Source organism: Pan troglodytes, chromosome 6, assembly GCF_028858775.2.
Source record: "Pan troglodytes isolate AG18354 chromosome 6, NHGRI_mPanTro3-v2.0_pri, whole genome shotgun sequence".
NCBI lineage: Eukaryota > Metazoa > Chordata > Mammalia > Primates > Hominidae > Pan > Pan troglodytes.
Genome location: NC_072404.2, coordinates 37,290,670 through 37,317,891, shown reverse-complemented (window position 1 = coordinate 37,317,891; position 27,222 = coordinate 37,290,670). Strand labels below are relative to the sequence as shown.

The following is a 27,222-nucleotide window of genomic DNA, read 5'->3' as shown; positions in this document are numbered from 1 at the left end:
TCTGCTTAGCAACTGTGTACTCTAGGCTAATTTTGTTTGACTTTATCCTATCAAATAGTGAAGTGCCTGAATTATCTCCCTCACAAGGTGTCAGGTGAACCATAAAAGCCAGGTGGACACAGGAGGTCTGTATTGTTCTTCAGTTGAACTGCTGTGAAGTTAGAAGGAATTGGGTGATGGGCAAAGAAGAAAAACCATTCAACAGTTACATAATGGGGGCAGGGGGTGCTGGAAGTATTTTCTTACTTATTACTCTTTAAATGATTAAAATTTTTGTCAATGCCTCCTGCAGGATCCAACAAATCAGAGTTTTTCAATAAAATGTTTGATGACCTGAAAGAAGCCTCATGCCCAGACCCCACACAGCTTCAAAGTCCTGGGAACTTAGGATGACGGATGTTTGGAGTGGAAAGGAAGCAGAGTTCATTCATTAATTGATCTACTTCTTTCAAGGAGGTCTGTGTCCTGATGTCTATAGCAGAAGTCAGAAGTGCCCATTTCATAAATGTTTCCGGCATCATGCCAGGAACACTGGTATATTCAAAGCCAAATACTTTTGTTCCAAAATCACCTGCCCCTGGCCAAAAGCTCCCACATCCCTCACCACTCACAGAGGAATGTTTTCAAATAGGCCTGAGAGTCCTTCTCACCCAGCATGGGGATGGTGAGACTCTGGCTTTCCTCCTCAGGGTCAGGGGGCAGCCACTCATCCAGCGGAGCCCACGCGCTCTTGGTGCACTTCAGGATCTCTCGCTTGCTCTTTTCCTGGCCTTCTTGAAGGTTGTCAGATCCTTGTGATTTCTGTGCCATCATAGGAGAGTAATTCTGCAAACTAACTTAAAACACACACACACAAACAAATCAGACACAATGAGTTCAGCTTCTGGGCTTGGCTCAGTGAAAGGGAGAAAGAAGGCCAGAATGCCTACAGTCAGATGAATGATCCAGCTTCACAGTCATACATGAACCTGGCTCACCCACCTGAGCCAAGCTCCCTGTCTCAATTTGGTGAAATGCTTCCCTTTCCATGGCAAAGCAGCGTGGGACTCAAGTGGCCATGCCAGTCATCAGACCACATGTGCACTCTGCGGATTCACTTTGGTGGTCTGGGATGTGGATGGAGAGCAAAGAAATTAGACTTGAGGACACACTCAGTAAATAGCCTTGAAATTTACCTAACAGTTATGTCTATAAAATTATTTTTGAGACCCAAATGTTGGAGAAAAATGAGGGCTTTGGCAACAGATTGGCTTGGCTCAGTCCCATTTCTGCAACTTGTTGTGTGGCCTCACATAAACTGTAGAACCTTTCTGCATTCCCTTATTTCTAAACTGGGGATACACTCTACTGAATTTTAATAACTGTTAACCTCAGTGGAATACTTATTACATGCTAGATTCTATGCTGAATTCTATACATTCATTATTTAACTTAATTGTCAATGAAGGAAGTAATATAATTGTCACAATTTTATGGTAAATTGAAGACCAGAGAGATTAAGTTGCATGTCCAAAGCCAAACAGCCAGCCAGGACTCAAAACCAGGCACTGGACCTCAAGCATGTTCCCATGACTATGCTATATATCCTATAGGATGGCTGGGACAATTAAAATAACCTTGCACAAAAAGTATCAGCTGCCCCCATTATTTAACCTGGCCTTCATGAACATCCTGTAAAACTAGCAGAGTAAGAGCAGGACACAGCAGCTTAGCGCAGCAACAGAAATTGTTCAGTCTCCGCAGACTATAAGCACCATGAGAACAAGGGCCATTCTCTTACTCATTTATGTATCTCTAGAATTTAACTGGATTTTTGGCACATAGTAGGTGGTGAATCAACAAATACCAAACTAAAATAGCGAAGTGAGGTTTCAAGCCACACTTTCTGATGCAATTACTTCCATGACATATGCTTTAATTTGCATTCGTTTATCCTTCAAGTTTACAGAAATGGCCAAGTAGCTAAACACTTACTTTAGTAGCATTTCTAGGATCCCTAAACTTATGCATAATCACTGATCACATGACATGTACATCATTTCTAATCTGTTTGCAAAAGGCAAACCATTCAGATTTATTACAAATGTAAATATTTTCTCTCAAGAATAGGTGAGCATTCTAGATGCAACTGGCAGCACAATTTTCTTACGTGCTTTATATATTCAAATTCTGTCAGGTATAAATATATACATTTATTGTTGCAATTTTAAATTACTACAAAAATTAATAATTATGATGGCTGTCAATTTTATGTTAAAAAACAAAAATGAAGACATTTCAATTAGTTAAAAATTAAGGGAAAAAATAGTTTTATCTATATTTACAGTCAATATTTTAGCCAGTTAACTTTAGGAATATCCGCTGGTAGCAAATTATAAAAATTTCAGTAATAACACAAGACAGAATAATGCAGACTGAATTATGTTCCTAACCTTTGGAGAATTGTTTGGTATACTAGAATTCATAATATTAAACAAAATAACCTTTAAAAACTCACTGAAATTTTAGTTATTTAGCTTCACATAGGTTTTGGGTCTTTCAAGGAAACACATAAATCTCTTCAGCAGTGCCTTTATCTTGTGAGCATGAATGCTAATAACAGCATCGACACTGACAGTGCAAAATTTCACAAGGAGGAAAAACTCCAAAACCATGCTCAACAACATTCATGAAATACCAGATTCAATAAAGGATCAAAAGGTTTGAAGAAAAGAATAACACATCACAGAAAAATAAGATCCCCAAAATAATCTCACTCCACTGATTTTGGCTGAAAGTGAGTTTCATTTAGAATGGGAGAGTTTGCACTGTGGAGGAAACAAGAAGCTATCAGGTAGCTGATAGTATTCAAATTGCTGCTTCTGTATCATAATGCCAAATTTTAAGTTAGTGACTGCTTTTTCAAATGTAGCCCTGGAGAAAATTGTTAAAATTTTAGGTAAAAGTGCTGCTTTATTTGTACGTCCCCAAACTTCCATCTTATAATGAATGGCATACTTGACCTCAGCCTCCAGCCTTACACAACCAGTGAGGATATTCTGTCTGCCAGCTCTGTTGTACTTGGCCACAGAGCAGGAAAAAGGCTTGCCAAAGAAAATGGGAACCCTTGCTAAAAGCAAGGGTCAGGGACCAGTTCATAAAGAAAACCTCTTTTGTTCCCCCTGTTTTAGTGGATGCCTTCCGAGTTGGTAAACAAATCTGCTTCTGGAAATGGATTTTCTAAAGCTTGAATGGCCTTCCTTTGGCATTCACTTACTTGACCCCCAGAGCAGCCCTTCGGAAAGGGACACAGATCAGGTGGTATCCTGGAATTGCTCAGTGGATAGACAGGGCACAAGTTATGGCATGTGACTGCCTGCAGACTTCTCTAGTTAGGCTGTCCGCCCCAAGGACCATTTCAAACCTAGTTCTTGCTAATTCTTTGACTTGTCCCCAAGAGGAATCCTCATTCTGGATCATGTCATTCCATGCCTAGGGAATCCAGTACCTTCTATCTCTTCAAATCCCTTCTACTCTGATTACTATGCTGTCATTTATCCTCATGTGTATACAAAACTTCTACTCATGTGGGAAATTGCATATAGTATCACATTTAACTAAAAAAAAAAAAGAGGATGCAAAACTGTATATGCACTAATAACTCGATTTTGTAAAAACTAAATAAACAAATGCCTTGGAAAAGGGAAAAAAAAGGTACCAAAATGTTATCAAGGTTTAAAAATGTTAAAAATAATCAAAATCAGAAAAAATGGCTTTGTTACATTAATTCTACTTCACATTTTCTTAACTTGAGCAAATTCATCCATACATGCTCCTTTTCACTGTGAAGCTTTAGAGCCACAGTGAAATCATAAAACTTGGTGCTTTGACACTTAAAGCAGTGACAATGATTACATTCTTGTCCTCTGAATTATTTCACTTTTTGTATCTTTATGCGAACAGGTTTTCTTGCCAAACAGGTTGTTCATACTAGGAGAATACAGACTGTGTTTTATTTAATCTCTGTTCCCCATAGATCCCAGCAACTTTGACCCAAGGTAACTAATCTTTATTAGTTAATTGCTTGGTTACTTGGGAAAGGAGCATTCAGTTGGCTTTGTCAGCTTTCTTAGTTCTTGTCTGGTTAAAAGAGCAAGTGCTTTCAGGTCAGATAACTCTGGATTTTAATAGCTCTGCTGCTTTCTGACATCTTGGGGAAATTTTCAAACTTTTCTGATAATCTATTTCCTCATATCTATAATTAGTATGAAATAAACACTTTATGGAGTTTTTGGGAAAATTTAATGAAAAATATATCCAATACAATCACCACTCATATTGGTCAGTTTTCTTTCTTTTTCCTTCTCTTCTGTGTGTTGCTTCTTGTCCTTATCCTGTCAGGAACTGTCAAGTAAAGAAGAATCACCAATCAATGCAATCATTTGTCTCACAGAAAATAAACTTGACCCTGTTAGTCTGTGGGTAGCCTGTGTTGTCTTGAAATTACTTAGTTTGGATGATTGAGAAGTAGATGTTTTTGGGAGAGTGAGAATAGAGTATTTCTGTGACCATGAGAATATGGATTTCCCTGAGATGAGTTAGAGGTGCTTATCAGAGTCTTGAGATTCCTTCAATTATAGACTAAATTTTCAGGTTATAATTGTAGCCTGTAGCTCCAGCCTTGGCCACCATTTCTGATTAAACTCGGTGGCCAAGAAGAGAACTGCATAATGGGAGAACAGCCCGAGGCATTCTGCATCCAAATGGATCTCTAACACCCTGTCTACATCTCATCCATGGATCCTCATTGTCATAGCCTCTGTTCGGGACTTCCTAAGATCTCAAATAGTGTCCAGGCTAGCCTTGTTCCCCTCCCTACTTCGTATGGTGACTTTCCCAAGAGCAGCATTGAAGAGAAGTCTACATAGATCCATGTGTTCCATTAAGACCTGCCCCTTTCCCAACCATGATGCCATTCATGGAAGTTTATAAAGGAAGCCTCCAGAACCCCTCCTATTCTCAAAAAAATGATTACCACAAACCTCAGTACCACTCATATTACCTACACAAACTAAGAGACCAGTCCTGAGAGGCTGGCACTCTCAGAGAACTAACTCATCCTTCTTCCCCTGGATGACCACAGGAGCAATCACATCATGCTGTTGGGCCATGCTCTTGTGGCAGTGAACATCACTTCATCTGGCCCAATCTTCCACCCTTCCTGGAGACTCTCCCAACACTTGTGCCCTCTAGAGCTCATGTCCTACCACCTACCAATACCCCTTCATTCTAACCTCTTCACTGAATGCCCCTTCATCTTCTTTCTCTAACTGAAACTGGGATATGGTTCCTCAAGCTATGGCTCTTTCATTTCTTCCTTAAAAATCTGTACTATAGTCTTCAAGATAGTGTAAATTTCCTCTATGATCTTCGTTGCTGCTTCCAGACCTTGTTTCCTCTGTCCTTTGAAGCATATGCCATCAGACTATGTAGTCATCAACATCCAGGGCATTCACCTTCATTTACTGAAAATTTTAGGATGGTATTTCTGTCATCTTTCTGGAAGATTTCATTATCAATGTAGATGGCTTGCCAACACCAGGCCACTCAGTTCAATGACCTGTTCACTTTCCATAATCTTTCCCTCTGCTTGATTCCTATGGTTGTACTTCACTGTAAGAGAACACTCTCCAAAATCCTAATTTCAAACATCCCCCATCACCTCTATTCTACTGATAGATTTTGCTTGGGCACCATTTTTGTCCTCCTTACTGGATCATTCCCTTTAGTTTACAATACACTCTAATGTGACCCATCTTAAATTTATCTTCCATGTGACCACCTTGAATCCCTCTCCAACTCCTACCTTAGTTTTTTATGAAACCAATGATGATTCCCAAATTCTCATTTCCAAATCTGGTCCAGCCTGTGAGGTTTACTTCACACCAGGGTATTCCCACTTACTTAACATTTCCACTTGAATGTCTATACACATTTTGTGCCACACTGAATTCTTTATTCTTTCCTGGACTTCTTTACCCTCCCATATACCTGCTCTTATTCTAGTGTGCTTCATCTCAGTAAACAGGGCCACTATTCAGGCAGTTGCTTATGCCAAGGACTTATGAGTCTTCTCTGATTCCTCTATTCCTTTCATTCCCACATTAAAGCACTAAAAAAAAGAAGGAGCTGCTATGGTTTGGCTGTGTCCTCACCTCAATCTCATCTTCAATTGTAGTTCCTATAGTCCCCATATCGTGGGAAGGACCCGGTAGGAGGTAATTGGATCATGGAGGCAGTTACCTCCATGCTGTTCTTGTGATAGTGAGTGAGTTCTCATGAGATCTGTTGGCTTTTTAGGGGGCTTTCCCCCACTTTGCTCTGCACTTCTCCTTGCTGCCACCATGGGAAGAAGGACATGTTTCCTTCCCATTCCTCCATGACTGTAAGTTTCCTGAGGCCTCCCCAGCCCTGTGGAACTGTGAGTCAATTAAACCTCTTTCCTTTATAAATTACCCAGTCTCGAGTATTTCTTCATAGCAATGTGAGAACTCACTAATACGGGAGCCATTAAAATATATCTCAGACCAACCATCTCCAATGCTATCAACCTAATATCAGCCAGAACTCGCAGTCTCGCATATAACACAGCAAAATGCTTTCATCTGCAGTACTGTCCACACCTTCCCTTCTCTTTATAACCCACTTGAGTCAGTATGCTGGTGGTCAACTTTCACTTCTTATCATTTCAGAATTTTTGGCAGCATTTGATGTCGTTCACCACATCATCTTAATGAAAATAATCATTTAACTTGGTTTTAAATATAAGCCTCTCTAACATTTTCTCCTACCTCAAAGCTTTTTTCCTCAAGCTTTTTTGCTGATTTTCTTCTTTCCAATCTCTAAATTTTGAGTGATCTATACCTCAATCCTAACCCCTTTATCTTTTCTGTCTACATGCCTCCCTATATGAGTGTGGCTTTAAAGGCCCCTTTGTAATCCCATAGTTCAGTGTAAATCACTATTAAGGTATTTTCACATTGTTTTATAAGTCTGTTACACTGTGTTCCACTTATGTTTAACCATCGTGAGATTTTCTTCAGGACAGAGATCTTAGCGTTTATATCATAATTGCAAGGAAAATGTACTCAATGTGTATTTGTTGAATGAATGACTATTTAAATGAATACCAACAAGGAATTGAGGAATACCAAAGCCAATCTGGTTATGAAATAGTTAAGGACTGTTTGATATTTAGCAGTTAGACAACTCATCAGAAAGTGCACACTAACCAGAATTAGGGACACAGCATCAGAAAATATAGCATTGTAGATCTGAATTAGAAAAATTATGAGATTATACACACACAGACACATGCATGCACAGACATAGACACACAGTTATACACACACACACACACACACACAATCTTTCTCTGTTTTGAAGCAAAATTTTCTGAGTTATCACTTGATGCCTGCTTATTTTGTCATTTTTACGAAAATTATTGGAGTAAATACCTTCTTTTACCTTCTCTTATGTGCCTCCCAACAGCTAACAAGCAGATGAAAAATCTTAATCCATTGCCAAGGAAACAAAAAAGTAATTTATTTTTAATTAATCAGTAAATAGTTATCAATTGGCTGTATGATATTGGGCATGCAGTTTCAAGTTCTTTTGGAACGTAATTTCTTTTTGCATAATATGAGAGAATTAGACAAAATGAGATAATTCCATAAGTTTATTATTCTTTTTCTAGCCTCCACATAGACTGTTTAATGTTTGGCCAATGGAGTTCACATTATAAGACATTTTAAAGTTGTAGTTATCAAAATAATAAAAATAATAATAATAAAATACTCCTATTACTCAAAAGTTTGGAAGATCACTCAAAAACTCAAGCAACAAAATCAAGCCAGGAATGTCCTTCTGCTCTCCCTCCCTATCCAAGTATTAAAGTCCCACAAACACTTGTAAAGATTTCCAAATGATTCAGTGAAGTAGAGGCATATCCTGGGGAATAGAGTGTTCTGTCAACACTCTGCTAGGAGGAACAAGCAGTCTGTGATGACTTGTTCTGTGGGTGGCTTCCTCCCACCACAAAATATGTGAAGGGTGCTCACTCCTGCCATTTAGGAGCAAGCTGGATATAAAGACAAGGCAGTTGTGCCCAAGCTGGAACCCAAAATCAGTCTTCCTGGAGTTGGAGTATTCATCTTTTACTGGTGAAAATAAGCAAAAGACTATTAATTCAAAGACTATATATACTGCTTCCTGGAAACTTGAAATGACTTCAAGGCTGATAAAGCTGGATAAACTGATTCATCTACTGCTAGCCCTGTTTCAGTCCCTTTCCAACTTTAAAGAGATTTTTTTCCTCCATGATTTTCCTCTTTATCCAACATTTCTCCTCTTGCCTTCTCAACATTTACTTTGCTTCATCTTGAGGAGGGGGAGTGAAAGGTGAGAGGGCATCTGTGATCCACCTCTCATCTCCTATTCCAACATCACTGCAATCCAAGTTCTTTCATGGACACCATATTCTGGATGCACAGAACTACTTGTTCCAAGATGCATCATCATCTTGACCCTACTAAATGCAGATCTTTCTATAAGCAGTGGCCTTGTCTTCACCAGACACTGTTTCATTAAACTCAAATATAACTTATTCTATAGAAACTTCTTTCTTTCTCACTCTTCACCCCTGACTCTAACCTACTTCTGACACTCACAGCAACCTGTGTAGCCTCTTCACATGCAAGTTGAGAGGCTTATTTTCATCTCTGCCTTTCCCACCAACTAAATGAACTCCTGGAAGGCAATGACCATGACTTATTCATTTTAGTATTTGTGGTACTTAGTTCAAGATATAGATAACAGTGGATGATTAGCAATAACTGTTTAATGAATGAATGATTGCTTCTAACTCTGGACTCTGTTCTCAGTACCTGGGAATTATGACTTACTTTTTTTTTGTAGTCTCTATCATGTCAGGCACAGTATCATGCTCTAGAAGTTGCTTATAAAAGTACATTGTATAAATGAGCTATTAAATCAATAGATTCAATGATATCTACTAATTCAATTAAATATATGAGTGTCGGCCGGGCACGGTGGCTCACGCCTGTAATCCCAGCACTTTGGGAGGCCGAGGCGGGCGGATCACGAGGTCAGGAGATCGAGACCATCCTGGCTAACACGGTGAAACCCCGTCTCTACTAAAAATACAAAAAATTAGCCGGGCGTGGTAGCGGGCGCCTGTAGTCCCAGCTACTCGGGAGGCTGAGGCAGGAGAATGGCGTGAACCCGGGAGGCGGAGCTTGCAGTGAGCCGAGATCGCGCCACTGCACTCCAGCCTGGGCGACTGAGCGAGACTCCGTCTCAAAAAAAAAAAAAAAAAAAAAAATATATATATATATATATATGAGTGTCTACTGTGTACAAACAATCTTTGGAGGAGATTACATTTAATTACAAGCAATAGTTCTTACAAACTGCGTTATGAGGCAGAATGTAATATGCATCTTAAGAAAGGTACAAAGAATTGTTCTCAAATATTAAAGGAGAACGTTGTTTATTTGGGGGGTATCAAAAAAGCTTCTTGGAAGAGGAATCCTTGGTTCTGGTCCTTGAAGATGGGATAATGGATGAATAGGCAAACTTTTCAGACAAGAAGATTGAAATACATGTGAACCTTTACAGCATAAATTTCACCAAAGAGCTGCTAAGCAGTGGCTTTGTGATAATTAAACGTATGTTCTTTAATATTAGTTTAACAAAATAACAGGTCATCTTCTGTGATGGTTATTTCTTTTAAGGAAAATTGTAGCTGGGCTCTATCACACCTGCCTTCCATGTACCTTTTCTATTATCTTTAAAAATAACTGGTCAACTAGGAATCTTCAACTTGATAAAAAATATCTACAAAAAATCAGTAGCCAACATCATACTTAATGGTGAAAACTTGAAGCTGTCCCACTAAGATAAAGAACAAGGGAGGAATGCTCCCTCTTACCATTCCTTTTCAACATTGTGCTGAAAATAAAATAGAACAATAGAACACAATAGAGAGCCCAGAAATAGACATAAAAATAGTCAACTGGTCTTTGACAAAGAAGCAAAGGCAATACAATGGAGAAAAGATCATCTCTTTAACAAGTGATGCTAGAAAAGTTGGACATCACATGCAAAAAACTAATCTAGATCAAAAACTACCTCAAAATTGATTATAGACCTAAATGTACAACGCAAAACTATAAAACTGAAAGAAGATAACACAGGAGAAAATCTAGCTGCCCTTGGATTTGGTGATGAATATTTAGATATGACACCAAAGGAACAATCCATGAAGTAAAAAAGTGACACGATGATCTCCATGAAAATTAAAACTTTCTGCTTTGTAAAATATAGTGTCAAGAGAAAATGAAAAGACAAGCCAAAGAGTGGGAGAAAACATTTGGAAAAAAATTGTCTGATAAAGAGAACTATAAAATAAATATCCACAGAACTCTTAAAACTCAACAGTAATGAAACAGTCTAACTACAAAAAGATAAGAGAGATCTCACCAAAGAAGATACACAAATGGAAAATACGCATATGAAAAGATGTTCAATTTATCATCAGAAAAATGAAAATTTAAACAACAATGAGACACTAGTAAACACCTATTAGAATGGTAAAAATCCAGAACACTGATTTATGAATATACTCATAAGCAAGCTATGAGTATATTCAAAAGGCCTTATGTTTTCCTCTTCATAAATCTTGTTTTCCTGGAAAAGGTTTTTTCCCAGCCGACTGAATTACTTTTCTTCACTCTGTCTTGCCACTTTTAGTGCATGTACTTCTGGTGGCCTGGGACTCCTTGGGAAAACAGAAAAGACACCACAAATCCTGTTTTGGGAAAAATCTCTGTTTTCCTTATGGAACCCCTGGAATTAAAGATGAATAATTACCTCTCAAAATCTGTCTTTGTCTTCCAGCTATGCTTGTTTACTAGGCCCTGGAAATTGTTTTCCTAGCCCCATTCTTAAAAGGCCTCACCCAAAGGCCAATAACCCAGTTGGGAAATTAGCAAAACAAACAAACAAACAACACCAAAAACATAACTACTGGATATTTTTCTGGTTGTCTGTGTGGCTATATATGTGTTATGTGTGCAATCTGTATTTAAAAAGCTCTAATTAATTGGCCTAAGAAAAATAAGTGCTTAAATCAAATATTTTTAAGGAAAAAGTAAAAGCTGTGGGACCTTTCAGTCCCCATGACCTTAATCTTTAAAACTTACTGGTACAGTAAGATTAGAAATGTCTTAAGAGTTGCCAGCATACATTTTTGTTTGCATATACTAATCAAGCAATTCCATACTTATCTCTGTCAAATACTATAAGGTGTCAAAATTTGGCATAGAGGCTACAAAACTGTAACTCAGCCCCAAACAGAATAATCTTTGCTTGTGTAATTTTTTAATAAATGAAACGTTAATATTGGTTTAATGAAGATAGCTACATCTTGAACTATTTAGTAAAATATCCTAACTTCTAATCTTGTAGCCTTAGGCAGTCTAGTCCACAGACATGAAGGAAGTTTGTTTTGGGAAAGAATAACAGTTCTTTGATATTAAAGAAAAGAGAATTTATATAAAAAGAATCTTAGATGGCAAATTCTTGTCCTAAAGTAAATTAATTGGTTGTTTAAAGAAAGGGGTGTTTACAAGTAAGAAATTTGAGTCATCTCAGAGACTGTGTAAGTCGTAAAAAAATGTATAAAAGGGAATTTATGCAAGAAATGTTGTACAATTTAAAAGTGGTTTAGCCTCCTAAATGCTGACTCTTAGCTGCACAACTTGCGTGCTTTGCAGTTAAGTAAGACCTAGGACACGTGGAGTGAAATGCTAGAATCAGTCAGACCTTATCTGCACTTCTGTCTAGGTCCTAGGCTCTATAACTAGCACATAATTAAAATCGCAAGCTCACCAGCAAAAGTAAAGGTTGCTAAAAGTTAATAGTGTAACATGTATTTAAGACTATGGAAAAAACAATTTACACATACTTTTGGTAAGAAGATTATAAGGAGGCATGAGGATGTGGATTTTTACCTACATTAAAAGGCTAAAGAATTGTTTTAAGTTGAATAAAATAAACATGAAGGTTTAAGCAAGTTTTGGAAGGTTAATTGTAAAGGAAATTCTGTGTGTAAACATTTTGGCTAAAGCTAAAGTGGTATCATCCAATTTTTCTGGAAATTGAGCATTAAAATAAAAGCACAATGGGTTTCTCTTAAAGCACTAACCTGCTCTTTAACAAAAATTATAAAGGGTTAAAAAGGGTCTATAAAAATCTTACCATATGGTCAAACATTAAAATTGGGTAAACATGTCTACAAGGTTTTATTAAAAATTGAGTTTAACATTAACAGCACACTAATATAAAGGTAAAAATTTGGCTTGTTATATAATCATACAGGAAGCATTGTCAAATATAAAATGGTATTTGGCTTTCTTTGGGTTATATTTGTATAAATATGTTATTGGTATGTGCTCCAAAGTATGGGAGACTCCTATAATTCTGATATATCTTAGTGTATGCTATCAGTAATAATTATAATCGTTATGTTAAAATTGTTGTGTGCCGCAAAGGTACCAGATATCCTTGTAACTTTAACTATGGCTACCCTAAAACTTTTTGTCATCCATAAACAATTGTTGTCTTGTTTTGGTCCTCTTTAGAAAGTGGTTTTAAAATCAGCTATAAAGCTCTAATAGGTGCTCTTGAATGCAGGTTTCTGATAACTTTGGAGATTGTGACATCAGCATAGAGGACAAACATTCAGGACTCTTGAAGAGCTAGAATGTTCATTAATATTATGCAGGACAGGAATTAACTGCATAAACTGAACTAATAGGAGACTGGAGTGATCTTTCTGACATTTTGCTTAAAATATTACTAATCCTTTGTTTTGCTTTTCAAAGTCAAATAAACTTTTGAGTTATTGACAGCTTTTAGCAATTTAGTATACTCCCATGAACAAAATTTGGAGCATACTTGTTTCTCTTTACCTGATTTTCTCCAGAATTTGGAAACTATCTGTGAGTATTCTTAAGTTATGACAATAGTTATTTGCATAATGCAGTAAGAATCTGTTTTCTTTTGTAACAGGGCACAACTGGAAAAACTGGTTATTTTTACCAAGGCTTTGACTGGAATGGTGTGCTTTCCTTTAAGGAATCAAACTTCACTTATGAAGGCAATAAAGCCCTTGGAAAACCGGCCTTATATTTTGTGTACACAGTCCCTGTAGAGGGTTTCTGATCAGTGGTAAGTAAATAATGTCACTTTCTGACAGGCCGGGAACCCAAAGTTATCTTGGAACCTCAAGAGGAGAGGAATTCACCCAACTTATAGGTATTTGATGGTATCCATGGCTGGGCTTGGCTTTAAAAAGGTCTTATCTCAGATTCCTTCTCTGGAACAAAGTTCCATCAAAGCCAGTTTAAAAGGACTATATAACAAATAATTATTCTTGCTGCACTGTATGCAAATAATTAAGCCAAGTATAATAAAGCAAACCAGTCCTACCGTGATTTGTCTTTTAATAAAAATGGGAAACTGGAGAGAGAAAATTGTGTTTCAAAAACTATAGCACACCTGTTGTTAAATTCTAGTCTTGACTCATGTTTTTAATTTTTATTATTTTTTACAGCTTAAATTAAATTCTAATTTTTCTGGCTACAAGTTTCCAAAATAAGCTGTGTCCTGAAGCCCTATGAACTGAAAACTAGATGTTTCAGCAGGCGCTGCCTCTAAGCCCCACCAGTATTACAGGAGGAAATCTCTTCACTGCTGGCACTGACAACTAATAACTGAGGGTGCCCAGAACCCTTCATCCCCACATCTAGTGAGTCCATGGAACCCAGGGATCATGGCCATTTCACAGACAACTACCCAACAACATCTACAGACGGTGTTACTCCTACAGTCAATCTGAGACCAGAAAACTCTCCATCCCCTCATCAGCAGGAAGTAGCTAGAAAGAACACACCACTGCTCGTCCTTTTTATAACTACGGGGTCTGGATTGAGAGAGCAGGAGCATCACCATTTGAACAAGCACTGCCATTTTAAGTTCACCTCGATAAAAAACTGCCTAAATCCAAAGGGCATCAGCCTAATGGCTAAGGTCAGCATGACCATAAACCATAAATAACATCTCCGACCAGAAACATTCCAAACCCCTCCCCGATCAGATACATGCCACCCCGAGATAACTTGCCCACCAGCCAGAGAGATATCAGCCCCAAGATAACCTCCCCTTCAACCAGAGACATTCCAGTGCTTCAATAAACTTCTCCCCCACACAGAAACATTCTGAGCCTGTGATTAAGCTGTCTCATCCTGAACCCTTAAATAAACTTAGTCTGTAAGAGAAAGTGCACCTGACCAAAATCAGCCAGAAGCCCCTCTCGGGTTTATCTCCAAAAAAAAACAAGCCTGTCTTTGACTGTTGAACTGTTTTTCGTGCTTCTCTCCACTTTCTTTAACTCTTACAGTACAGGCACTTTGGAAGACAGTTTGGTGGTTTCTTATAAAACTAAGCACACCTTTAACGTATGATCTATCAGTTGTGCTCTTTGGTATTTACCCAGAGGAGTTGAAAATTTATGACCTGTCAAGTGCGGTGCCTCACATCTGTAATTCCAGCACTGTGGGAGGATCAATAGATTGCCTGAGCTTAGGAGTTCAAGACAAGCATGGGCAACATGGTGAAACCTCATCTCTACAAAAAATACAAAAATTAGCCAGGTGTGGTGGTGCATGCCTGTAGTCCCAGCTACTTGGGGGGCTATGGTGGGAGGATCACTTGAGCCTGGAAGGTTGAGGCTGCAGTGAGCCAAGATGGCACCACTGCACTCCAGCCTGGGCAACAGAGCAAGACCCTGTATCAAAATAAATGAAAACAAAAACAAAAAAACTTATGTTCACACATAAAATTGCACATTGATGTTTATAGCAGTTTTGTTAATAACTGTCAAAACTTGGAAGCAACCAAGATGTCCTTCAGTAGGTGAATGGATACATAAACTGGTACATCCAAATAATGGGATATTACTCAGTGTGACAAAGAAATGAGCTGTCGTGACACAAATAATGGTAAAAAGAATGACGGAGTTAGAGAATTATCAACTTAACTGCATCATAGTAGTAAATAATTTCAGGAACCACCGTAATTGGGTGCAAAACTTCGGGGGTGAAAGTCCAATGAGGAATAGGGTATCAAGATAGCCTCAAAATGTTTCTTCAAGAAATACAAAAGGAAAAACAATAACTTTGCAGTGGAGAAATTTAGCCGATGCTTCCTTAACCAAGTGATCAATATTCACATCTCAGGTAATGGGATATAGCAACATCATATTCCTCCTGATATGACGCACTCAGAAAGACAGTGGTTATTTCTGTGCTATTTCCATGTTTTAATAAACCAAATGTAATTATGAAAAGTATCTAATAAATCCAAATTGAGGGACATTTTATAAAATAACTAGCCTGTTGTATTTTAAATTTGTTAATGTCATGAAAGACAAAGAAAGATTGAAGAATTTTAAAACCCTGAAATGATATGACAACTAGATTAGACCCTGGGCCATAATTTTATGTTCGCTTTAAGGACTTTATTGGGACAAAGGCCAATTATGAATATGGTCTGTAGATCAGATAATAGTATTGTGTCAATGCACATTTTATTATTTTGATAATTATACTATCATTATGTAAAAAACTGGCCTGTGGTTTGAGAAAATAAACACTGAAGTATTTAGGGGAAAAAGAGCATTACATCTGCAATTTACTCTCGAAAGACACTATATACATAGTGTGTGTGTGTGCGTGCATGCGTGTGTGTGTGTAGAGACAGACAATAATAAAGCAGGGGAAGTAAAATGTACAATTAAAGAATGGGAAGAGTACACGAGAGTCCTTTGTATTGTATAGCCTTATGTCCAATAATTTTGCTTCAAATATTTTTTCAAAGGAAATAGTCATAAATATTTCTGAAGATCAGTCCAGTCTTCGCTGTTAGAGCAAAAGTTTAGAAAAAGACCTACATGGCCAACAATAATGAATTGCTATTACATAAGTTATAGATTTTTACCTGATGGAATACTGTGCATCCATTGAAAATAATAGTGACAATGTATGGTTCTTGATTTGTCCCAGATGTCTGGAATATTTTGTTATAGAAAAAATGTCACAGAAAAATATGTATACTATGATCTTATTTTGGGAGGAGAAGAAATCAATCAGTATTTATATTAGAAAGATACTAATCCAAAATGCTAAATATGGTTATTTCTGAATGGTAGGTCGGGTGACTTGCATTCTTATTTTGTGAATTCAGATTTGTCTGAATGTTTTTTAACAGCCATGAATTATTTTTATTATGAAGAAATAATGTCATTTTTATTTTAAAAATCAATGGAATAAACAGTGAAAAACATTAAAATATAGCATAAAAAGCAGGTAACAGTCTCTAAATATAATGTGTCATAAAATAAAATGTCAAATGTCTAATTTTATTCAGAATGTGGGAAGTCACAAAAGAATGTTACTTCCAACCTAACAACAGAAAATCCAGCTAACTTTTAAAAAAATCATAGATTTTTGTTAAAATTGGGGGGAAAAAACTAACAAATTAATACCTAGAAAATGGCAAGTCTCTTGTAGCAATGAAAAGACCCATGTCTGTTTTCATATTTGTGAAGCAGTAAAAGGAGGAGAAAAACTCCATGGGTAAGATAAAATGATATAATTTTCAACAGATTTTTAAACACCAATTGTGGGGTGTCTAATACTTTAGAACCCCTATGGGTCTCAGGTGAAACTGTGGGCCACTCACAATCTCTCTTCTATGACCTTTATGTGAGTATTCACCAGAAAGATTGGGAGCAAAGTAGGACAGTAAAGAGACCAGTTCCTCTTCAACAGGCAGTGTCTTTGGAAGGGGAAACACACACACACACACACACACACACACACACACACACACACACAACACACACACCTTCTAGGCATACAATAAATAGGAAGCAACAGCAGGCTATGGCTAGAGGGGAACAGGATAGCTAAGTGAAATTTTCACTTAAGCTCAGGCATGCAAAATCTGCTGAAAGTCTCATAATGGAGCAGAATAACTAAAAGAGACTCCTCTAAGCTTTCCAAGACTTACTCTGAATAAGAGGCAGCAGCTACTTATGGCTAAGTGAGGAGGAGAAGAGCTAAGAGAAATGACTTGTAAGGTGCAGGTGAATGAGGCCTGCTTAAGACTGAAGGCAGAACTGAGACAAGCTTTATATAAACTCAAAAATCCCAGCCCCTGATAAAGGGAAGGTTCTGATTCTATCTTTCTATTATTTCAACCCAGTGATGAACTAAAACTAACTAAAGTGACAGCAAATCCAAGACCCAGCAAGACTACAGACTAGATTGATTCAGTGCTCTATACAAGTGGCTTGATAGAAAAAAAGGATGTTCCTGTTGAAGATCATAAAAATATTTACTTCAGTTTTTTATCTTTTTTGGTTTTATATATAACATTTAGCATTCAATAAGAAATTATAGGAAACAGAAAGAGAGATGAAAATGAGACCCATCATTAAGACAGGAAATGGTAAATACAACCAGACCCAGAGATAGACCAGGTGGTGAAATTATCAGACACTGACTTTAAAATAAGTATAATAAGCTAATGAATCTAGCTGAAAACATGGAAAATATGTGAATAGAGGAGACTTCCAACAGGAAATTGAAAAATGTTGAAAAAACACAAAAAGAATGCAAGACCTGAAAAAGAATGTGGTACTAGAAATGAAGAATTATTGTGATGAGTATAGCAGCAGACTGGACACAGCAGAGGATAAAATAACTGAGCTTGAAGATGAGTCAGTAGATATCATCAAAACAGAACTACGAAGAAAAAAAGATTTTCAAAATGGAACCTAACACCGAAGATCTATAGGAAAATACCAAGTGATCGTCCGTATTTTTGAAGCCCCAGAAGGAGAATAGAGACAGAATAGTGAATAAATATTTCAAATCATAATAGCCTGATATTTTCCTAAACTGAAGAAATATATTAAACTACAGATCCAGGATGCTCAGTAAATCCCAAGCAAGAACACTACACTGAGTCACACCATAGTCAAACTTCTGAAAATGGAAGATAAATAGAAAAATCTTAAAAGTATCTAGAAGACAAAGACACACTACACAGAGAGGAACAACAAATAAGAATGATCCGTGATCTCTTATCAGGAGCAAAAAAAGGCCAGAGATAATTGAAAGACAAACACATTTACCCTTCTAAAATCAAAACAAACAACTGAAAATCAATGTGAATCTATAGCTTTTATAGCCAGTTAAAATATTCTTCAAAAATAAAGTATAAACAAAGCATTTCAGACGTTAAAAAAATGCTAAAAGAATTCATCTTCAGCAGACCATATTACAAAAGAAAGTGCTTTTAAAATACCTTTGGGTTGAAGACAAATTATATGAGTCAGAAAACTGACTTAACAGGAAGTAAAAATTTGATTTAAAAAACCTTCAAAGTTATTTCTGTTATGTTTAGGAATATACCCACACACACACATATATACAAATATATATACATCTATATGTATACATACATATATAATTATTAATTACATATCTACTGAGTCTATCTGCATGTAATCTAATTGATAGATAAAAATACATATATATTTCTCTCAAACACTAAGGATTGGTTAATATTTGCAAGGTACTATGAGATTTATATATCCGTAGAATCAAAATATATGAAAACAAGAGCACAAAAGTTAAGACAGTGATATTTTGAAGTATACCATTAGAAGGTTTTTACATTGTGAAATAGTATAATATACTTTAATGATAGATTCTGATAAGTTAGGCAAATATTATAGTCTCTAGAACTGTGCTGGTGACAAGGTAACCACTACCCATATATGGCTATTTACATTTAAATTAATTCATATTAAATAAAATTAAATATTCAGTTCCTTGGTGGCATTAGCCATATTTCAAGTGCTCTTAAGGCACATATGGCTAGTGAGCTACTCTATCGCACAGTGCAGACTGGAATGTTTCCATCATTGTAGAAAACTTTATTAGACCCTGTAATTCTAGGAAAACACTAAAAAATAAGATAAAAATAAATTTAAAAGAATCATAATAAAAATCTTAAAAAGAGAAGATAAAATGTAATTTAAAATTATGTAATTCAACCAACTCTCCCTAATAAAACAGAAAAGGAGGAACACAAATAAAAAATAGATGGACAAATAGAAAGCAAATACCAGTATGGTAGTATTTTAACAAAACACATCAATAATTACATTAAATGTACATGGAAAAAACACCTAACTACAAGACAGAAATGGTCAACTGGATAGAAAAAAAATCAAATTATATGTTGCTTATAGCAATGAACTTTAAATAGACAGACGCAGAGAGACGTTGAAAGTAAAAGGACAGAAAAACATTTAACATCCAAACACTAAGCATGAGAAAGCTGATATAGCTACAATAATACAAGATAAAGTAGGTTTCAAGACAAAAACTATTAGCAGAGTAAAAAAAGCAATGTTATCATAACAAAAGGTCAAATCAAGAAGACTCAATCTTAAATGAAAATACAATAAAACAGCTCCCAATGACATGAAGCAAATACTGGCAAGACTAAAGAAATAGACAAATCTAATTCAGAGCTGGAGATTTAACATCTCTCCTGATAAACATGAAAAGTAGATAGATATTCAGAAAGAATATGAAAGATTTGTCCTAATGGGCATTTTAACCAAACACTCCACCCAGCAAAATACAAATTCTTCCCAAATGCACATGGGACATTCACCTAGACCAGCAGTCCTCAACCTTTTTGGCACCAGGGACTGGTTTGGTGGAAAACAGTTTTTCCACTGGAAGGAGGGTTGTGGAGGTGGCAGGGAATGGTTTAAGAATGAAATTGTTCCACCTCAGATTATCAGGCATTAGAGTTTCACAGGGAGCACACAACCTAGATCCCTCGCAAGTGCAGTTCGCAATAGGGTTCACACTTCTATGAGGATCTAATACCATGGCTGATCTGACAGGAGGCAGAGCCCAGGCAATAATGCTTGCTCACCTGCCACTCACCTTCTGCTGTGTCGCCTGGTTTGTAGCAGGCCAGGGACTAATACTAGTCCACAGCCTGGGGTTGGGGACCCCTGACCTAGACCATCTACTGGGCCATAAGACACATATTAATAAATTTAAAAAGATGAAAATTATACAGATCATGTATTCAGATACATTAAATTAGGAACCCTTAATGTACCTAAAAAATGCTCAAATATTTGGAAATTAAACCATAATGCTTTAAATGACCAATGGGTCAAAGAAGAAATCACAATAAAAATCATAACATATTTGAACTAAAAGATAAAGGAAATATAACATATCAAAATATGTAGGATGCAGAGGAAGTAATTAGAGAAAAATGCAGTTTAAAATGCATATATTGGAACATAAGAAATTTAGAAAATAAATGACTCATGAATCTACTTTAGGAAGACAGGGAAAGAAGAAAAATTAAATTCAAAGTAAGTGGAAAAAGGAAATAATTTAAAAAGTGTAAAGATCAATAAAATACAAAACAGATAAAGATAATTTTAAAAGTCAACTGTTGTTTCTTTAAAAGTTTCAAACAATTGATAAAAATTGATTTTTTATCAATTGATAAAAAGAGCAGGAAGATATCACAGCAGATTCTGTGGGTGTTAACAATGTAAACATATGTTATCAAGAAACTTCATGACAATACATTTGACAAAGAGATAAATTGACAATTTTTTTTGGAAAACTCAAGTGACTAAAACTAAGAAACTGAGGAAAAAAAAGATTTTTTAAGAGCTTCATATGCATTGAAGAAATTGAATTTGTAATTAAAATCCTTCTCATGGAGAAACCCTGGGTACAGATGTCTTTACTGAAGAATTTTACCAACCATTTAGAGAAGAAATAACACCAATGTGACACAATTTTTTTCTGAACATAAAAAAAGAAAAAAAAATATTTTCAATTCCTTGTATAACACTGATACCCAAACCTGATAAAGGCATTTCAAGAAAACAAATTATAGACCAGTATTCTTAATAAACATAGATACAAAAATCTTTAACAAAATATTAGCAAATAAATCCAGCCATATGTAAAATGGATAACCCAAGCAGGGTTTGTTAAAGGAATGTGAAATTGGTTTATTATTAAAATATCAGCCCAGAGATGTTGTGAATGGCTGAACAACTAGTACATTTCTGTGAAGTGGCCAACTTGCTTGGCCAGCTTGCTAAAACATCATCTGGTATCTGCTTTGCATTCTTCTGTTTTCTTTTCCCTCACCCTTTCTACCCTGCAAGCGCATTTCTCATAAAGCATTAAACACTTCAACAAATCAATGAACAAAATTCATCATAAAAACAGAATAAAGGAGAAAAACCATGTGATCACTTAGCAGATGCAGAAAAGGAATTTGACAACATTCACACCCATTCATGATCAAAAACTCTTAACAAACTAGAAATAGAAGTACTTCTTCAAACCGCAAGGATATCTGGAAAAATCCTACAGCTAATGTCATACCTAACAGTGAAAGACTGAGCACTTCCTCCTCAAATTGCAAATGACACAAGGATGTCTGCTCTCATCATTTCCATTCAACCTTTTTCAGAATGTCCTAGTTAGCTCAATAAAGCAAGAAAAGAAATAAAATTAGAAAGGAAGAAATAAAACTGTCATTAATGGGCAACATAACAAACAGAAAAGAACACTTTTTCTAATAAACAATGTGGAATTATTCAGTTCTAAATATTCAAATATCCAATATTAAAACTGTTACTATAAACTTTAATGTCATTAGAAAATGTTTATGATACAATAAACATACATGCAACAAAGTAAAATAAACATGTTATAAAATTGTATATATATTATCTCAAAATGGAAAGGAATTAGTTCAGAATGCCAATAGGGAAACTCTCTTGGTGGATCAGGATGATTATTTTCTTCCTGTCATAAATTTGTTTAATATAGTTACTGCCCTGACATCCATTTTTAGGCCTGACGTAAGTTGTTTAAAATGCAGTTGTACGCTATTACCTTCAGCTTCAGTTAAAACTTCTCCTCCTTATGTGATTGTAATATAGCCCACTTGTTCCTCATCTCACTGACCCAAAAACCTAACACATCCCACAGCTGCCAAGATAAAACCTAATGATCAACATCAGAGTCATGTAAATAAGCTTTCCCTTGTGTGTGTGTTTTCTTTAAACTATCCAATCCACAACCCCTGTGGGAAAGCCTAAAGAAAAACACCCATGGATCTTAATAAAGTCCCACAGACTCCCTCTCTTTCTTGCTCCCTTCTACTGGTTGAATTCCCTGCGGGCTTCCTGTAGGCCTCCTGTCAGCACCCCTAGCCAGTCTGGGACTTGTGAGTAATACATTTCTTTGGTTTCACGCATTTTATTTTCGCAGCTTCATTGTGTCTCACCTGACTGACACACCCAAACCTAATGCTTCCCCAGTGAACGATCTCCTGAAAAGTGGCTATCTTGGCTTATGGCTACTCAAGAGAGAGACCTCAAAACCAAATTAGAAAGAAACCATAACAACGAAAATCATAACACTTCCTCATATGCTCCTTAATTTCTTAATCTTCTATCATGTTCATGAATTATTTTTATAATCAGAAAATTAGGTACTCTTAAAAATATTTTCTTTTGTACTCTGTGGGATAATTCCAAGTGCTACCAAGGAGAATGTTTATTTTCTCTATATTATTTCCTTCTTCCTAAAATTTATCAACTTGCTTTATTTATCTTTGTAGTATATGGAGATCATCTTGTAACTATGCAAACTCTGCAGGATTTCCAACATACCTAAACTATGCTCTGATATTCTGGTCAGTGCTTTCCAGCTTTTTGATGCGCAGAGCAGCTCTGCACCCAGCTCCATTTGGGCTCCCTCTAAAGTCCTGGAGGAGCCTGCTCTGGGAGATGACCAGCCCTGGAGTTTTCCCAGCCCTGCTCCAGAGGCAGCCCCAAAAGACAAAGTATCAATATCTCCCGGAACATTGGATGGCCACTTGAACAGTAGAAGTTCTGAGCAAGGCTAATCAGGCAGTACTCTGGTGTCTGAACTAGAAGATATAGATCCTATATATTATCGTAATCATGATCAGTTTCAATACCTAGTTGGGAAACTGATTAAGAAAAACTCATGTGTTAACATCATGAAACAAACAATGAACTCTGGACTTGTTATAATTATTTGGACTATTGCTTCCTTTTTTTAAGGTTTGAACCCAAGTATTAAGTCATTTCCCAATACTGTACAATAAGACAATGATAATTAGGCAAGTTTTCAATGGAAAATTACAGTGAAAGTTTACAGTGAGAAATGGATGATTTTTCTCATAATCTTCAATTTTCATCTTTGAATTGAATTGTCTTAGCAAATAGAAATAAAAGGCAGTTACATGTGAATTTCAGATCAAAAAATACATTTATGGGCATAACTGTGACCTATTTATTTATAACTGTGCCCCATTATTTGGGATATACTTATACCCCCCAGATACGCTGTTGATCTAAAACTCAAATGTCACTGGGCATCCTAAATTTTATCTGGCATCTCTATCCCTGAGTCAGCTTTCTCCATTCCTACATGGCTCCAGTACATCACGTTCAGTCTTTATATTTAGTGAATTCACTGATTAATTAAAAATGAGAAAGTTCATTTCTTTAGCTTTTTCTTAATGAATTAAGCCTCCTTCAGGTAAGCAAGAAAGACAAAAAAATCCTAAGTACAAAGAATAGCAATAAAAAGAAGGGAAAATATAATTTCTGCATCACTCCTCAGAAACATTGCTTGAACTAGTATTCAGAACATAGAGGCTATATAACCGAGCAATTTTGAGCCTAAAGCATTTTCATCCCCTGTGTTTTAGACCTTTCCATGTTAATGGCAGCCACCTAGGTAGTCCTGGGGGTAAATGAAATCATCTAGGCCCAAATCCATGACAATTAGATCACTTCATCTTCTTGCTAATAGTTTTTCTTCCTAGGAATCACCCAGTCACACAGCTGCAGGTAAAGAAGTTTCAGAACATGCCATCGCTGCCCTTTCATTCCAACTGAGAGAAAATGAGAGCAGACAGCTAATACCCCTCCCCAACAGGCTGGATTAAAAAAAAAAAAAACAAATTATAAGAGTTACTGTACCAGAATAAAGGAGTTTCAGCAGAGAAATGGTCTTGCAACTTGCTGTAGTTGGCATCAAAGTATGTGTGGAGATCTTCTGTGCCTTTTTGTCTCCTTGAATGTTCCAGCAGCTAAGACTGACTACAAAGCCCTTGTGACTGCAGAACTATGACCCAAGTTTCTGTCTGCTCCTATTTAAAAGTTGGTCATAGAAAGCCAAGACAGTCTGTTTGCCTAAAGCCATGGTCAAGTTCAGGGTAAAGACACAAAGTGATTCTCTCTACCCACTTCTCTACAAGAAAGAAAGTGGTAAAAATGTCATTAGGAATGGCAGGAGTTACTAGTAACAACTTCTGGACTGAAAGGAAGAGTGTGTGGAGAATGAATACAATGGTTTCAGTTGTGGTTTTATTTCTGTGAAACCTCTTGCTGTTCCTTTAATGCTCTTTGACCTGTTGGCAGGTCTGAATGCAGGACTGGAATGCACTTCACTGAGGAAGTAAAGCAAACTTGTCTTCATTTGGCTACCATGGTTATGACACTGTGTGTTACCAACCCAATGATTTGCATTGCAAACCATCACTGGAAATGAGGACAGCAGAACTTGATATTCAGGATGGAGAGATTCAATTCACTGGAAATTCTATTGGAAAATTCAGAGGGAGCAAAACATACACATACACACATACTCCTGAACCCATAAAGAAGAAGTCCAAATTGTGAGTAAGAACTAACAGTCAGTCTTATCATCCATAGAATTTCACTTTCTATGAAGTATTTTAGTTGAGAGATGAGACGATTTCACATTAGGAAGATGAGTAGGCACACTATTGACCTCATTTTTTGAATTAAATTCCACTGTTACATTTGCCATGCATTCTTATATATGACATAATGCTAAAGCACTGCCTAAAAATAATGTTTTTCTTGAGACATGCATTTCAACAATATCCTTCATTTTGATAAGCTGCATTATTAGAGTTTAAAATGATGGAAAAGATCTTGTGCATTTCAAATTATATTTCATTTCAAACACAGAGGAACCCCAATATGAGAAAAGATGAATTGGAAGTTCTGAGATTAAAGAGGAGGGGAATGAGGGGAGGAGGCCTCGTCAACTCTTTCCTTTTCCTCTATGACACCTCGTGAAGTTTCTCTGCTGGGCTCCAAGCATCAATGAGCAAGATATGAATACTTTCCTTCTAGCCCTATAAACTAGCCCTCAGCCTATTCTGGGAGATCTCTCGTCTCTTAAGACTTCTCCCTGCCTTCATCACCAGTGGCTGAAATTCTGCCTCTCAGGAGCCCAAGAGTGTGTCAAGGCTGACATGACAAAACAGCCTCCTTTTCCTCTGTGGCATGTACTGCCTACTCAGCCCTGAGAAGACCACAGCTTTGTCTCAGCATCCACCAGGATGTGGTGGCTTTGTAAAAAGGCTAATGACAAAGCATACTTTAACCGAAATGCCATGGCCAGAACTGTACTTGCAAAATGATGACTTTATTTTAACAGCTTCATTCTAGAAGATTTTAATAGACTTGATCTTTAAAATAAAACTGGGCATAGAATTTCATCCACATACACACATAAACAACCTCAATTACCCATACTTTGATTATCCATTAGTTATACATGTATTTATATAACTTATTTTTGTGGGAGAGTGCAACACTCAGAGCACTGAAGTTTGCATTAGAAATTAGGAGAATAGGACCCTATCAAAACACAGTTCCTACTCACATTACCTTGGGGAAATCAATTTCCTTTTCAGAGGCATAGTTAATTCAGACTAATGATGTGTGCATGGGATATTTTTAAAAAAGAAATTTTCTTCATGAAAATGAATGTGTTGTGTTATATATATGGTGGTCCATGAAACAATGGGTGATTCATAACCAAAGCACTATAATTCCAAGAAAACTCTTCCAAATGGAACACTTCCCTTTCAGGTCTGTCTGCCAACATACAGATATCATCCTTAGTGACAAAGAGATAGTTAAAATAAGTTGAAGTAGTTCACTCTCTAAGAAAGAAGACAAATAAGTTCTAAGACAGCAAAATAATTGCTAAGGGTTTTTGTTTTATTGTTGCTGCTGCTGCTGCTGTTTTTGTTTTGGGAAAAGGAGAGGATTCTATGAGATCTAATAGGTAAGGTGCTCAGTCCAGCTTCAAGGGTTTGGAAAAAACATCCTGGAAATTACAGAGTCTATGTGCGATTCTAAACAGGGATAGAATTTAGCCAAGGAGGCTGAGAGAAAGGAAAAGAAGCTAAAAGGAGGAGGTGCTCCAGTTAGCAGGGCATTGAGGGAGATGACAAAAGGTGAGATTGAAAACCTATGTCATGCATTTTCCACATTTTTAATAAGTAAATCATTCTTATAACCTATTTGGATCTACACAGTTATCCTATAATAGGAAAGTAGGAGTGAGGAAAGTGAGACCCAGAAAAGCTAAGAGATTTGACAGTGTCACAAAGTGAGTTTTTGACATACTGCATACTAGGGCTAAGGTCTCTGAAATCTCTGACATAATGTTTCTACCATTAATGGGAAACCAGGCTAAAAGAAGAGGTGCAGTTTTAACATCTTCTCAATTAACTCAGTAATGTAATTAACTTTGACTGGAATAGCCTTCATAAAGTATGAGTAAGTAAAGGTAAGCCTCTGTCCTTTGCATGGGGTGGGGAGAAGGAGGATGATTGAGGGAGAGAGAACAGCATGTGCAAAGGTGCAAAGGTCTAGGGTCAAGAGAGAGAATAAATTCCACTTGCAAAATTACAAGAACCTCAGCATGCCTACTGCATAATAAATGAGGAGTCAATGTCAAGTGATGTAACTGGAAAGGGAAGGAGTAACCAAAATATGAAGGACTTTGCATGCCAATAAGGGGTTTAAACTTTGTTCTGAGGGCAGTGGGAAATGACATGAGCAGACTTTCATTCTGAAAAGATCTT

General features: G+C 36.6%; 1 protein-coding gene across 3 annotated transcripts in view; it reads right to left on the bottom strand.

Annotated features, from left to right (window-relative positions):
• Positions 1–24,432, bottom strand: part of ITPRID1 (ITPR interacting domain containing 1) — a 129,691-nt gene extending 105,259 nt beyond the window's left edge. For 2 of the 3 annotated variants that reach the window (XM_003950978.6, XM_009452867.5), the window contains exons 1-2: positions 24,290–24,432; positions 651–836 (exon numbers count right to left, since the gene is read on the bottom strand). In XM_003950978.6, the coding sequence (XP_003951027.4) occupies positions 651–836; positions 24,290–24,344 (241 nt within the window). In that variant the 5' untranslated portion in view covers positions 24,345–24,432. The remainder of the gene's footprint in view (positions 1–650; positions 837–24,289) is intronic. The other variant, XM_016957236.4, reaches the window with a different exon arrangement.
• Between the last annotated feature and the right edge of the window lie 2,790 nt (positions 24,433–27,222).